Source organism: Berghia stephanieae, chromosome 3, assembly GCF_034508935.2.
Source record: "Berghia stephanieae isolate SIO BIC M18660-M18661 chromosome 3, UCSD_Bste_1.3, whole genome shotgun sequence".
Taxonomy (NCBI): domain Eukaryota; kingdom Metazoa; phylum Mollusca; class Gastropoda; order Nudibranchia; family Aeolidiidae; genus Berghia; species Berghia stephanieae.
Window position 1 is genome coordinate 90,719,334 of NC_088362.1, and position 14,107 is coordinate 90,733,440.

General features: G+C 35.4%; 1 protein-coding gene and 1 non-coding gene across 2 annotated transcripts; one reads left to right on the top strand and one right to left on the bottom strand.

Moving 5' to 3' along the window:
* Positions 1-2,650: 2,650 nt before the first annotated feature.
* On the bottom strand, positions 2,651-13,588 carry LOC144968804 (NADH dehydrogenase [ubiquinone] 1 beta subcomplex subunit 2, mitochondrial-like). The gene is made up of 3 exons (XM_078907508.1): positions 13,431-13,588; positions 4,006-4,135; positions 2,651-3,118 (listed from the first exon to the last, which is right to left on the bottom strand). Exons 1-3 carry the CDS (start codon positions 13,532-13,534, stop codon positions 3,044-3,046), a joined length of 309 nt encoding a protein of 102 aa, XP_078763634.1. The 5' UTR covers positions 13,535-13,588; the 3' UTR covers positions 2,651-3,043.
* Positions 13,589-13,832: 244 nt separating this feature from the next.
* Positions 13,833-13,905, top strand: Trnaf-gaa (transfer RNA phenylalanine (anticodon GAA)). The gene has a single exon. It is a non-coding gene; the product is annotated as a tRNA-Phe (tRNA).
* Positions 13,906-14,107: the final 202 nt, after the last annotated feature.

The window sequence follows — 14,107 nt, forward strand, 5'->3', positions numbered from 1 at the left end:
AAATTATCTAGACCACTCGCCCAATTCCATTCCCCTATTTTGTCGACCATCATATTATCACAGATCACCTCATGCACAAGTCTGTCTAGGCTGAAGTCATAAAACTGTTAGTGTAAAAAATTAACACAATTGAATAAGGGTAGGTATCAATTCATAATTTTATGACACAAGATAGATGACATTGATTTTTTTTCGTTGGATCCTTGTCTTTATTCAGAAATTATTCACTCACTCACTCACTTACTCAATCCTCTATGGGCCTGCTGGCACTTGAGGCGATGCAAGGGATCTCCACCTGGTCCTGTTAGCAGCTATTATTGGGGCCATCTCGGGGGACAGACCTCTCTGTTTTCGGTCCCTCTCTACGGTATAGGTACATCTCCAAGTCTCCTTGGGGCGGCCTCGCTTCCTCTTTACTTGGGGTGTCCTTCACAGAGCCTTTCTTATCAGTGTTTCATCAGGTCTGCAACAGACATGCCCCAACCATTGTCATCTTCTCCTTTTAATGACTCTCCAGAGACTCCACTTCAGCTCTCGCTCTCAGGTCCTCATTTGAGATTGTCTTTGGCCCGAATATCTTGAAGATTCGTTGCAAACATTTGTTTTGGAATACTTCAAGTTTCTGGATGATACTCTCTGTGATCTTCCAACTTTCTGATCCATAGAGCAAAACACGCAAGACATTATTTTTAATTATTCGACAGGACAAAATTCAAGGAAAACTTCTGAGTTCCCATAATTCCGGATATCTGCGCAAGATGATCACCACTGATTATAGTTTGGATGTCACTCATTTTAACTCACTGACTGCTAAGGTTTTCAGAATTGCAAAGCCGCTGACTGCCGAGGTTTATGCATGTTTTAAAATATTCAGAGTGCCTACCTGTCCTTAAGGACATATTCTTATAAAGTGTCCACCCGACCTTCAGTGCTTATGCAAATGGTGTAGGCACGAAAGAAGCACACTGAAACTGACACCTTCATGACCTTTTGATGCGAGAGTGTCGGTATGTACTTCAAGTACAAATTATAACAAAATTTCCCAGTGAAGGAATTGTTTTTTATAGGCTATATCCTTGACCGACTTAATCTAATAGAAGGGGGAGGGTTGAGGAAAGGGGGAGAGGGGGTTGTTTTCGGTCACCAGTTCAGTCCTACAAGTCTTTACTTTTCTCATTACTGTTGAAACGTAAGCATCATTATGAGTAGAAAGAAAATCATATCTTTCTCCCCCTCTCATATTTTACCCCTTTTAGACTTTTATCTCTAATTTCTTCTCTCTCTCCATTTGTCTCTTCCTCTCTTTTTATTCCTTCACTTTCTTTCTCCCCTTGTTCAGCTCTCTCTCTCTCTCTCTCTATCTGTCTATCTATTTCTATCTCTACTTTCTTTCTCTTTAGTTATTTTAAAAATTAACTTTCTCTCTTGCATCTATCTCTCAATCTTATTCTTTCTCCCCCTCATTCTTTCTTTCTTTATTAACATCTTTCCCATTTATTATCTCGTGGTTTCTAATTCTTCTTCCTTATATCACACTTTTCTTTGTTCCCTATGTGGGGTTGTCTGTCGCTCCTTTTCTGTCTATTTCTCTCTTTCGTTGTCTTCTGTCTCTCTCTCTTTCTATCTTAAAAAAAAAATAATAATTGAGCTTTTATATAGCACAATATCCACTAAATGTGCTCAAAGTGCTTTACAAAGGGTCCCTGACCAACAGCAACATGAAACATGTAGAACGATACACGACGCCTGTTGGGCGATATATTACAATTTTTTTTCTGACAGAGATAACGCTGTCAACGGCCAGGTACCTACTCATAATACACCTGAGTATGGAGAGAGAATGTGAGTAAAAAGTCTTTTTCAAGGACTCGACTATGCGCAGAGGGAGATTTGAACCCAGGACCTTCCGATCCAGAAGCGAGTGTCAAACCACAAGATCACATAGCCCCATCTCTCTGTCTATTTGAACCCAGGACCTTCCGATCCAAAAGCGAGTGTCAAACCACAAGATCACATAGCCCCATCTCTCTGTCTATCTATCTCCTCAATCCGTTTCAGTCTTTCTTTTCAATTTATACATATTTCATACACACACACACTCTCTCTCTATCTATCTGTCTTCATCGCTCCTCCTTCGCCCACCCCGTCCCTCTCTCTCTCTTCTGTATATTTCTTTAAGGCTTTCTCTCTATCCTCTGGCCCTTTCCTTTGTATTTTCCTCTCTTTATCTCTCTATTCTCCTGTTCTTTTTCATTCCGTCACCTCTCTCTTTTTCCCCTTTGTTTCCCCCCTCTCTCTTCATCATTCCTCCTTCGGCTATCCCCCCACTCTATCTCTCTTTTCTTTATTTTGCATCATGCTCTCTCTCTCTTCTTTCTACCCCCCCCCCCCCCCCCCCCCCCCGCGCGCTCGCTCTTTGCAACAAGAGGACTCCGTTCTAACAAGGATTTGAGTCTAGTCCCACCATCACTGTTATACTGTTCCACTGTATTCCAAGACAAGGACAGAAATTAACGTGAAAGGGAACGAAAGTCATACATATAGGGGAATAGAGAGACTGCAAGTGTTGACCTCCCTATCCCACATCACATGGGGAAGTTGATGAAAAAATTTTTTTTAAAGTGTGTGTAAAAATGTAATAAAACATTGCTTTAACTTTTCAATCAATTTAATTAGGACTTTGTAAATTAAAACAACAATAAATTATCATGTACAGTTAAATCCTTAAATGGAAATTCATTCTCTCTCTCTCTATCTCTCTGCCTCTTTTTCTCTCCCTTTCTCCTCTCAATCTTTTAAATTTGTACTTATTGAAAACACACAATGACCACATTAAAACACAAAACAAGCATTGACAACGCTATTAAACAAGTTTTTAAAATTCTACTGTGATTTTAATTTTTAGTACTTCAAAATTATCAATAACAGTATCTATTCTGCTGAACAGTAGCCTGTTCTCAAAACACATTATTAGAACATCTCTTTCTGCTTGACAATCGCATAAAAATTGACAATAACCATCTGGAAAAAACACACACTTTCTTCACTCTTCGTCATCAGGGGGTATCCCTAATTCTTCGTCTGAAAACTTGCGAGGATCAGGATACACATGACTAGGCTGTTGATAAAAAAACATAAATTAATTCTAGTATTGCAAAACATTGGCTGTATTTGTGATATCATACAAAACAGACCTTTGTGATTTCTTAACAAAATGTCATTAATGAGAAATCACAATGGAAACAATTACCAACTTTATCATGAATCAAGTTATTTCATTGCGATTAATTAACATTGCAAAATTCATAAACTTTCTCTCTCATGACCTAATTGGCTTTTTAGGAAAATTAATCGCAATTTTTTTTTTTGTGGGGGGGGGGGGGGGGGGGGGGGGGGGCAAATTTTGCTGTTTTTGGCTTGCTAAATTTGGGACTTCAAAAATGTTTTTCCCAAAAACTGCCATGTCAGAATTATTTCCTTCATTGTCTTAGTCTTAGTAAATATTTCACGGAATCCACAAACGGTTTCACAATTTTGACGAACTAAACTGAGACTTAGGACAAACACACTGGCCACTAAGAGAAAGAAAGAAAGAAAGAAAGAGAGAAAGAAAGAAATAAAGAAAGAGAGAAAGAGAGAGAGAGAGTTGCGTTGTGTCTTCATGAACTTATAACCTGAAACTGACATAATAAAAATAATCAAGTCATAAAACAAGACGATGATCTGGAAAAAAAAAAGTTGAATAATGTGAGTTGTATTTAAGAGCTCAACCAATGGAATGATTTATTTCATTGAGCAACACTAACAACAACTCACTTTTCATTTGTTTTTAGACTTATGATCACTGTCTTGTAAAATGACAAACTTTTGGTCAGTCTCAGGAACACCCATCTTAAGTGCTTGCCTGACCCAAAACAATCAGTCCTACCATGTGTGAGTATTTATCATAATACTGTTGACCTTTAGGTAAGTAAAAGAGAATTCCTAAAAATGAAAAGCTCTTACCACTAAATGCTCATATTCAAAGTAGCAATGATAGAGGATCCAATACCACATGAAAGCACTGAGTGCGGTCCCAGAATGATGAATGTACTTTGGCTCTTGATATTCAAACATTTTTTCACGGTAAAGGGCTCTGTGGATTGAGTAGAAGAATAATTAAAAAAAAAAAAAATATTGAAATTGAAAATTTGGTAGACCAAAAACCACTTATTGTGAAATGATGCAGTAAAAACAGTATCAACTGAATTTCAAGGGGCTTAATTATCAAACTTGCTTTTGGACATATTCTAGATTAACCCGATTTCACTCTATGGAGTGGTTTTACTCCCTAGTCCTATGTTTTTCACCAATAACTTTTTGAATTTTGAGCTAGAAAGTTGACATTTTATGTAATCGCCAATTGTTATATGAGAATTGTGACCACAAAGTATCATTTATATCGGTAAATAAATTTTGAGATTATATAGGTATAAAATGTCTGATACCCTAATCCTGTCCCACGACAATAAAGAAAAGAAAAAAAGAAACTCCTATTTGAATTCTGTGGGGTGGTTTTACACCCTTAACTTTTCAAAGGGAAAATATGAGACTACACCTTTTCAAATCAAAAAAGGTTGTTTTACACCCCATCCTGTGTATAGAGAAAACATGAGGTAACTAAATAAAATGCCTTTACTATAAACAATCAATAATTATGTACTGATTTTGATAATATAATTATAATACAAAACACACTTGAAATAGGATACAGAGATGCTGACTTAAAATTTGGCTCACAAGAATGTCCGTAAACAAAACCTGATCTATTTGGACCTATACAATATGTGTAAACACTACATTAAATATCATCACAAAAAAGTCCTTATCCAAATTAGATCTCTAAAATCTAACGATTTGTAGTAGGGTGGTAATAATGATGATGTGGTGGTGGTTGTAAAGTAGTGGTGATGATAATGTGGTGATGGTGGTGATCGTAGTAGTAGTGGTGGTGATTGTCGTAGTAGTGGTTGTGATGATGTGGTGGTGGGTGTAAAAGTTGTGGTAGTAAGTGATGATATTATTAGTGGTGGTAGTGATGATGATGTGGTGGTGGTTGTGGTAATGATGATGTAGTGGTGGTTGTGGTAATGATGATGTGGTGGTGGTTGTAAAAGTAGTGGTAGTAAGTAATGGTGATATAGTGGTAGTGATGATGATGATTTAGCGGTAGTGGTTGTAGAAGTGGTTGTGATAAGGATTTTGTGGTGGTAGTTGTAGTGATGGTGTGGTGGTTGTAGTAATATTGGTGGTGGTTGTAATAGTAGTTCTAGTAACAGTAGTGCAGAGACGCCAACTTTAAATTTGGCTCACAGGAATTTTAGACACCACTTGGGAGAAATTTCAATGCCAAAAGAGGAATTTTCGCACAAAAGTTTGGTATTTGGCATTGTGTTAATAACTGATTAGCAGTATATTATGATATGTAAACACAATGCCAAATAAAATCCCAGTTTCCATATTCAAATGAAGTAAAGCTCCAAAACCTAATGGTAATGATTGTAGAAGTGGTGATAGAGAGGGTGATGTTGTGTTGGTGGTTGTAGTAGTGGTAGTGAAGATGATATGATGATGGTGGCTGTAGTAGTAGTAGTGATGATGATGTGGTGGTGGTAGTTGTAGTAGTGATAGTGATGATGATATTGTGGTGGTGGCTGTAGTAGTTGTGCTAATGATGATGATGTGGTGGTGGTTGTAGTAGTAGTAGTGGTGGTGGTAGTGATGATGTGATGGTGGTGGTTTAAGTAGTAGTGGTAGTTTGATGATGATGAGGTGGTGGTTGTAGTAGTAGTGGTAGTGATGATGATGATGATGATGCTGTGGTGGTGGTTGTAGTAGTAGTAGTGGTGGTAGTGATGATGTGATGGTGGTGGTTTAAGTAGTAGTGGTAGTTTGATGATGAGGTGGTGGTGGTTGTAGTAGTAGTGGTAGTGATGATTGTGGTGATGGTGGTTGTAGTAGTAATGGCAGTGATGATGGGTGGTTGGAGGGGGGAGGGGGAGTATCCTTGGAACAATGTGACATCACCGGAATTTGACAGAAGTTGCCCATAACCCGTATTTTTTGCTCCAGATTGGATGTTTTCCCCCTATTGAAACCGGAGTTTTGGCATAACTGAGTAGTGTTTTTTGCCATCCATGTTTTTTTGCCATCCATGTTTTTTTGCCATCCATGTTTATGAGTAGTAGTTCTCACTAAACTGTATAATCCAGACTGTAAACGTTCAAGGTTACACATAGTCTTGTGTGTTGGTCCGATATTTCCGGATAGCAATGTTGTGAGCTTCTTAGCCAAGTGCACAGCATCCTTAAAGTGTGTGTAATTGTATGCATATATTGTTACCTGCCTGTGCCTGTGTGTAGTGTGGTGATTGACTGTGGCAGTAACAGTTCAGTTTAGTTAATGTGTTATCTTGTGTTACGTCAAGTTATCTCAAGATTTCCTTTATTGCGAATAGTGATTTCCTCTATTCGCAGTAGTACTGTGAATAGTAGATAGCGCTCGTTTTTGTTATTCACAGTAGTACTACGAATAGTAGATAGCGTTTGCTTTTGCCATTCGCAGTGGTACTGCAAATGCTTTGTTCGGGTTTGTTTTGTATTTGTAGCCTACAAGCCTAGAGATTTATTGTATTGGACGCAAAATATAAATAAAATACATTATTATCATAATTATAATAATTAAAATTATTATTATTACAATTATCATTATTATATATATTTTTAAAAAATTATTATTATTATTATTACTATTGTAGTGATGTCCTGTAGTGATGGTGTGGTTGTGTGATTGTAGTGGTGGTAATGATGATGACGATAAGGATTATGATGATGATGTAATCAATAATTCCAAAGTTATGATTTTTTATGGTCATAATTATTGGTATAACCCTTATATAGAGACGAAATAGACAGAAGAAAATACCAAAAATTAAAACGATTTTTTCCCATAGAGAAAGACAGCCATAAAATGAGGGGGAGAAAAAAAGAGAAAGGGGAGGGAGAGGGAGGGAGAGGGAGAGAGAGAGAGAGAGAGAGAGAGAGAGAGAGAGAGAGAGAGAGAGAGAGAGAGAGAGAGAGAGAGAGAGAGAGAGAGAGAATTCCTGAAACCTTTATAAAATCGAAGTATCAGTATTACTGCAAATAGTGATTTCACAGTAGAATCACTCTATTCGCAGTAGTAGAAGCGCTCTCCCATCTCTTGACAAGATCGTGTTTTTTGTTTTGTTTTTGTTACCCCAATCAAATCCATGAAAATTTCCCCATCTCCACCTCTCTGACTTGATCATTCTTTCACATCTTGAATCTATCTGCTTATCTGTCAGATTACTTTAATGGGAATAGTTGTGTCCGCGTTAATTGTATTATTTACAGTTACAGTCCACTCCGGATAATCATAACACCTTGGGATCAGCGAAAATGTTGCGATTAACTGAAGTTGAGTTTCCAGTCCACTATCGCAACATTTTACACATATATAGTAAACTCAAACCAGTTGTTGTAAACATTGTTCTTAGCCCACCACATACTGAGCAATATGATTGAAATAAAAATCATATGGCAGCCCTGTATGTCTTTTTTCAAGCAAAAGCAGCTTTGATGCAAGTTGAAACCCTATTCCGGTTTGATTAACTTTCACTATTTGTTCTCAACATTTTTAAGAGTCAAAAAGATTAGCCGTGATGACAGACTACAAGCTCTCACCAAACTCGTTGGTCACAAAGCACAGTTGTCAATCCTAAAAACAAAGGATATCTCTTGGCCATATATATATTGACAACTGTCATTGTCTACCTGTTGTTAAAATTATACTGTCCCCTTACCTCCAATCTAATGGCCACAGATGACATTACAAACTCATACTGCAAAGCCCCACCCTCTTATGTCTATAATAGAGTGGTGGTGGCACACCAATGTAGCATTAAATCCAGCTCACTCTCGAATTATTAACTTGTCATGATTTCTTCCATGATGAAATTTAACCATTATATTTTGTTTGATTGATTTCTTGAATTTCCCACATGTTGAGGGCGAAAGTTTGTTGTGATTAACCAGAGTTTGTTGCAATTAACCAGTGACTTTTATATAGTAATAATTCTGTTTCTTGGGAAATGTTGCGATTAAGTGAGTAGTGATTATCCGGAATGAACTGTCGTTAAATATATTTTATTAAGTTCCAGGAATCTCTCTCTCTCTCTCACACACACACACACACACACACACACTCTCTCGCCGTTGCTCATGACTCGTGTCTCAGTGCTCCTGTAAATAATAGAAGTTACCATCAATAAACTACCTCTACTACTACAGCCACCACCACATCATCATTACTACTACTTCCACAGCAACCTCCACATAGGATTCAAAACTATAGCAATAACCACCCCCTTTACATCATCATCCTCCTCCTCGTCATCATCGCTACCACTGCCTCAACTACAACCATCACATCATCATCATTACTACCACTACCACCTACCACATCGTTATCAATTATCAAAACTACAGCAACCGCCACCACCATTACATCATCATCTACATTATCCTTATAGTCATCATCACTACCACTACTAAATCACCAACACCACCACTACAATCACAACCACCCACCACATCAACATCACATGGAAATTTTCATGGATGGGTAACGGCACGGGTAACAAAAACAATAGAAAACACGGTCTTGTCAAGTTTCAGACTTGAAGGAAACATTGAAACGTTCAAAATCTCAATTCTCAGTCACACAAAATGTTTCAATCATCCCTCCTTTTCTTTCATTCTCAAACTAACACACTCTCATTTAAATTTAACTTTAACGTCAAGCCATTCAAATTCAACATTCGACTTGACAACATCGCCATTTTGAACAAAAAATACAATGTGTTGTGTTCAGTGAGGGGATGAAAACTAATTTTCAGGGAGGCCTTCCGAAAGCTGAATAAATAAAATTGAATAAATAAACACATGACAATACCAAAGAAATTATGGGGAGCTTCTTTCACTTTCGGTCGGAAGGCCTCCCGTAAAATGCCCTTAAAGAACTTCTTACCATAATAATTATTTAGGCTAAGGCCTTTAGAATATGGATACAACTGATAAACATATCTAAACATATGGGAAAGAAACTTGATGACTTGATGGCAAAGTAAAATAAAATAAAATTAAAGCAATTGGTATTTTTAAAATATCGATATTATTAATATCGGATTTCACAAAGAGAAGAAATATACGAACTTTTAAAACAAAAACTATAAAATGCCTATAAATAAAGTTGGAAAGTATGTATTCAAAATAAAAACATAGTAAATAATAGTACTGAAAATATTATGGACTAAATTTAACATAATACATGACTAAATTTAAAATATCGATATGAATATCGATAACGTCCGGTAGCCATGATGAGAAGATAATGTAAACAAGGCATTTCGGCGCAGAGTTAGTTAAAAGGTGTCTGCGGCGCATCGATATAGAGCCCTTAAATTTGGCATGAATAACGTTTAGATGTTATTCTAAAAACAAGCGTTTAAATTTTAAAAACACACGCGGTAAATAAAAAAATAAATGCATTTGAAAATTGCCAAATTTTAACTTCATATAACTTCTGGAATTATTAATATTAATGTAGGGAGTTTAATAGAAATTCTAAATGTACCTCACACACTTGAAACCAATGTCATATGAAAGAGCTGGCAACACAGATTACAAAACAGTTTTAATTTTGTTTCTATCTTGATTAGAAATGTAGTTACGGCAGTTCAAAGTCTGAAATTTCAGACCGATTTTTACCCCAAAATTACCATTGCAAAGTTGTGACCGAAAACGCGTCATGTTAATAAAAAATGGTTAAAACAGTCAATATGGAGTTCTTATCATATATTGTATACACCAAAATGTTCGTCTTATCGAGGACAATGCATTTACATTAATAAAGAGGAAGATAAACATTTCAAATTAACACATTATTACATAATATGACGCAAATGTTACATAATCAAAAACTCGGCTAGACGTAAGAAAGAATTTGCTCTATCACTTTTGGATTTATCCCCAATATCTCACTGAAACAATTGCAAATAATTACCCTCTTTTAATTTTTACATAGAGAATAAAAAAGGGTTTGAGAGTATTTAAATGAAAAGATATAAACATGTTGTGTAATGACATAATGAGTTTATTTTTACCTATGGCAATTTAATTGCATATAAATCAAATAAAATGGTAGATCGAAAAAGTTCAAATAAATTGAAACAGATTCCCTATTATAATTAGAAGGAAAGTTCTGGCTTTTAATACTTAAAAAAATTCTGCTGAACCACTTTGGGTTTATTGCTATTACATCATTTGAACTGACAATTAATATAATTTTATCCCCCCCCCCCCTCCCTTCTCTCTCAATGTATGGGGGTGTCAAAACTAACAGAACTTCTTCGCTGTGATTATCCCCAGACACCTGTCTGGGGATAATAAAAATTTGTTATCCCCAGACACCTGTCTGGGGATAACGAATTTTTATTATCCCCAGACGCATATTTGAAACTCCGCTCTTTTAAACAATTATCCACATTCCAGAATATGGAATGTTTCCAGATGCACATAGAAATAAGGAAAGTTAATCAAATATCTATAAAAACATAAAATTAACCAACATTAAAATCAGTTGTTACTACATATACACAATATGCGTCGACTTCGAAGTGGGTGTCATGGCCGAATGGTTTAGTCGTCTGCCCTGGAAGTTTGACCATAATCGACGTTGTGGGTTCGAATCCTGGTAACGTCACTTTTTTTTTTTTTACATTCCGTCTTCATTTTACAGAACGTTGAAAGGGATAAATGTCCCATCCATCCTCCACCCCACCTCTTTTTTTATTATTAAACTTCTCTCTCTCTCTCTCTCTCTCTCTCTCTCCTCTCTCTCTCTCTCTCTCTCTCTCTCTCTCTCTCTCTCTTGTTTTTTTCTAGTTTCTAGCAAATATATTCGTCCCCACTCCGATCTCAAATAGTGTCTAAAAAGAATAAATAATTAAAAAGCAAACAAACAGAAATTTCAGAGACCGACCAAATGGTCAGATAGAGGAGAAAAAAACAAAAACAATAATTGTTTTTAAAATAAAAACAATAATTGTTTTAAAAATAAAAACAATTTAAGAAATTCATGCTCAGAAACGGAACATTTACATAAAGGTTTAGCAAACAAAAAACTCTAAGGTTTAGGTCAAAATATAAAAAAAAAAGAAAAAGAGAGATTTCCCTCGGAGCAGGGAATAGTGTTAACAATAATAATAATAATAATAATAATATAATAATAATAATAATAATAATAATAATAATAATAATAGTATGATAATAAGAGTATTAATAATAAAAATAATACTATTATTGATAATAATATAATAATGATTATGATGGTAAAAATAGTAATAATAATAACAAATATTACAATTATTATTATTATTATTATTATTATTATTATTGACCAAAACAAAACAAAAAACAATAATAGATCTAGAGCAAATTAAATAATGAAATAATATTATCGGAGAAATAAAAAATTCAACTGATTAAAAAAAAAACTCTTGCTCGGAACTCGGAACAAAAGTGAAAACAATGAAAATCAATTGGGAAGAAAGAAAGAAAAGTAAAAAAAAAAAAAATGAGTGGGGGGGGGGGGGGGGGGGGATCGCGACTGGGTCGAATCTGTGCAGCTAAAAGGAGTAAAATGAAAGGTGGCCTTACCCACTGAGCTGCCTATCCACACCGCTATCGGAATATTTTAAATTCATATATGAGCTAAACATATTTCCATCATTTTTGCTTCCTTGTTTTGGTACGGTAGTTATTTTCATCTCTGATTCGAATAAAAATATGTTGTTGGATCTAGTTTTGTGGACGTGTGATACTAAATTGTATTGTCTTGTGCGAAGCAGACAGGAAAATAACAGGTGTGGGTTTTGGGCTTTGGGGCGAACAACACCATGGCCTAGGAATTCGTCCGCGACATAAAAATTATTCCCGGTCGTCCCCAAAATTGTGGCCAGAATGAGCAAATTATAGAAACAAGAGATGATCAATAAAGTTAACAGGTAGGTTGGTAATGAAAATTTAAATGGTTGGTGGACTATGAACAGATTTGATGATTAACAACTTTCTTCCTGGTTGAAAATAAAAAGTCAAATTGCCAGTTTGACGTTTTCAGATCAAAGTAACAAAAGAAATTTCATTGATCCATTTCCTTTAAAATATTTTTTTTTAAAAGTGCTGGATTTGACATTTGATCACTATTTACTTTCATCTTGTGTTAAATATCACTTGATATATTAACTGTTTTGGGACACAACCACTAGTATTTTTTCCAGAATATTTGGTATTTTTCACGCCTAGTTTGGCATTTTGCATAAAATCTTTCTGCCCACTTGCTACATGCGTCTGGGGATAGTATCCTCAGACAGGTGTCTGGGGATAACAAAAATACCTGTCTGGGGATAACGAATTTTTATTATCCCCAGACAGGAGTCTGGGAATAATGACAGCAGAACTTCTTACCATAATAATTAAGGCTAAGGCCTTTAAAATATGGATACACATGATAAACATATCTAAACATATGGGAAAGAAACTTGATGACTTGATGGCAAAGTAAAATAAAATTAAATTAAAGCAATTGGTATTTTTAAAATATCGATATTATTAATATCGAATTTCACAAAGAGAAGAAATATACAAACTTTTAAAACAAAAACTATAAAATGCCTATAAATAAAGTTGGAAAGTATGTATTCAAAATAAAAACATAGGAAATAATAGTACTGAAAATATTTTATGGTCTAAATTTAACATAATACATAACTAAATTTAAAATATCGATATGAATATCGATATCGCCCGGCAGCCATGATGAGAAGATAATGTAAACAAGGCATTTCGGCGCAGAGTTAAAAAGTGTCTGCGCATCGATATAGAGCCCTGAAATTTGGCATGAATAAAGTTTAGATGTTATTCTAAAAACAAGCGTTTAAATTTTAAAAACACACGCGGTAAATAAAAAAATAAATGCATTTGAAAATTGCCAAATTTTAACTTCATATAACTTCTGGAATTATTAATGGATTTTTCCTTAATTATAATTGGCACCATAAAAGGAAATTGAAAGACGAAAATAATGATACTAAAATATCTGCGATGTTCCTCTTTATAACGAAGTTATGCATCTTTAATTGAACCCCCTAAAACGCGAACGGCAATTTCCAGTCACAACTTTCCTATGGGCGAGTTGGGTCAAAATTTGACTGCCACTGCCACTGCTCACTAACCTGTTACTAAACTGCCTACTTAACGCTCTCTTTCTAGAAAAGAAATGCCTAATTATCCTCTACTCTAACATTTCCTTACTCTCCATATTTCCTAGAGGTTGTGTGAACTGATTTTCCTGTTTTTGTATACAGTCCTAAGGCAAAAGGTCGTAATCTACGAACAGCAAGGCTTGTGAGTGACATTTTGCTTTATGACAACAATCAACAAATCAACAAAGTGAAAGCTGTGAAGGTCGGCGGAAGTCAAAGAGAGAGGAAAAAACAAACTCCATTGACTGAAGTCGGGGACCGAAAGCCAACCACGGAACAATTTAGACGAGTCTAAATCAGGCCCAGATGCTCACTAATTTAATTGTTTTGTTAAACAAAGGTCCATAAAATGCAAAAAAAAATAGTAAATAGAAAATGGGAAATACTATAAATAATCGCGCTAGAAATGTTTAAATATTTATAATTAATTGTATCATCAGTTATATCGGCAGCCGAAATAGCTCAGTTGGGAGAGCGTTAGACTGAAGATCTAAAGGTCCCTGGTTCGATCCCGGGTTTCGGCAGGAAACAATCCGGTGGTTGCCAATTTTTTTTTCTTTTTGTTTGTTTCCTTTTTTTTTTTTTTTTTCCAAAGAGTGGGCAATGATCCTACCACTTAAAAGAAAAAAAAATCTTTTCTTTAATTTCTTTTATTCTTACTTTTTTTATTTACCACAATTTAGCAACGGGAGTATCATTATCATCATTGATTTTAGTTACCTGCCA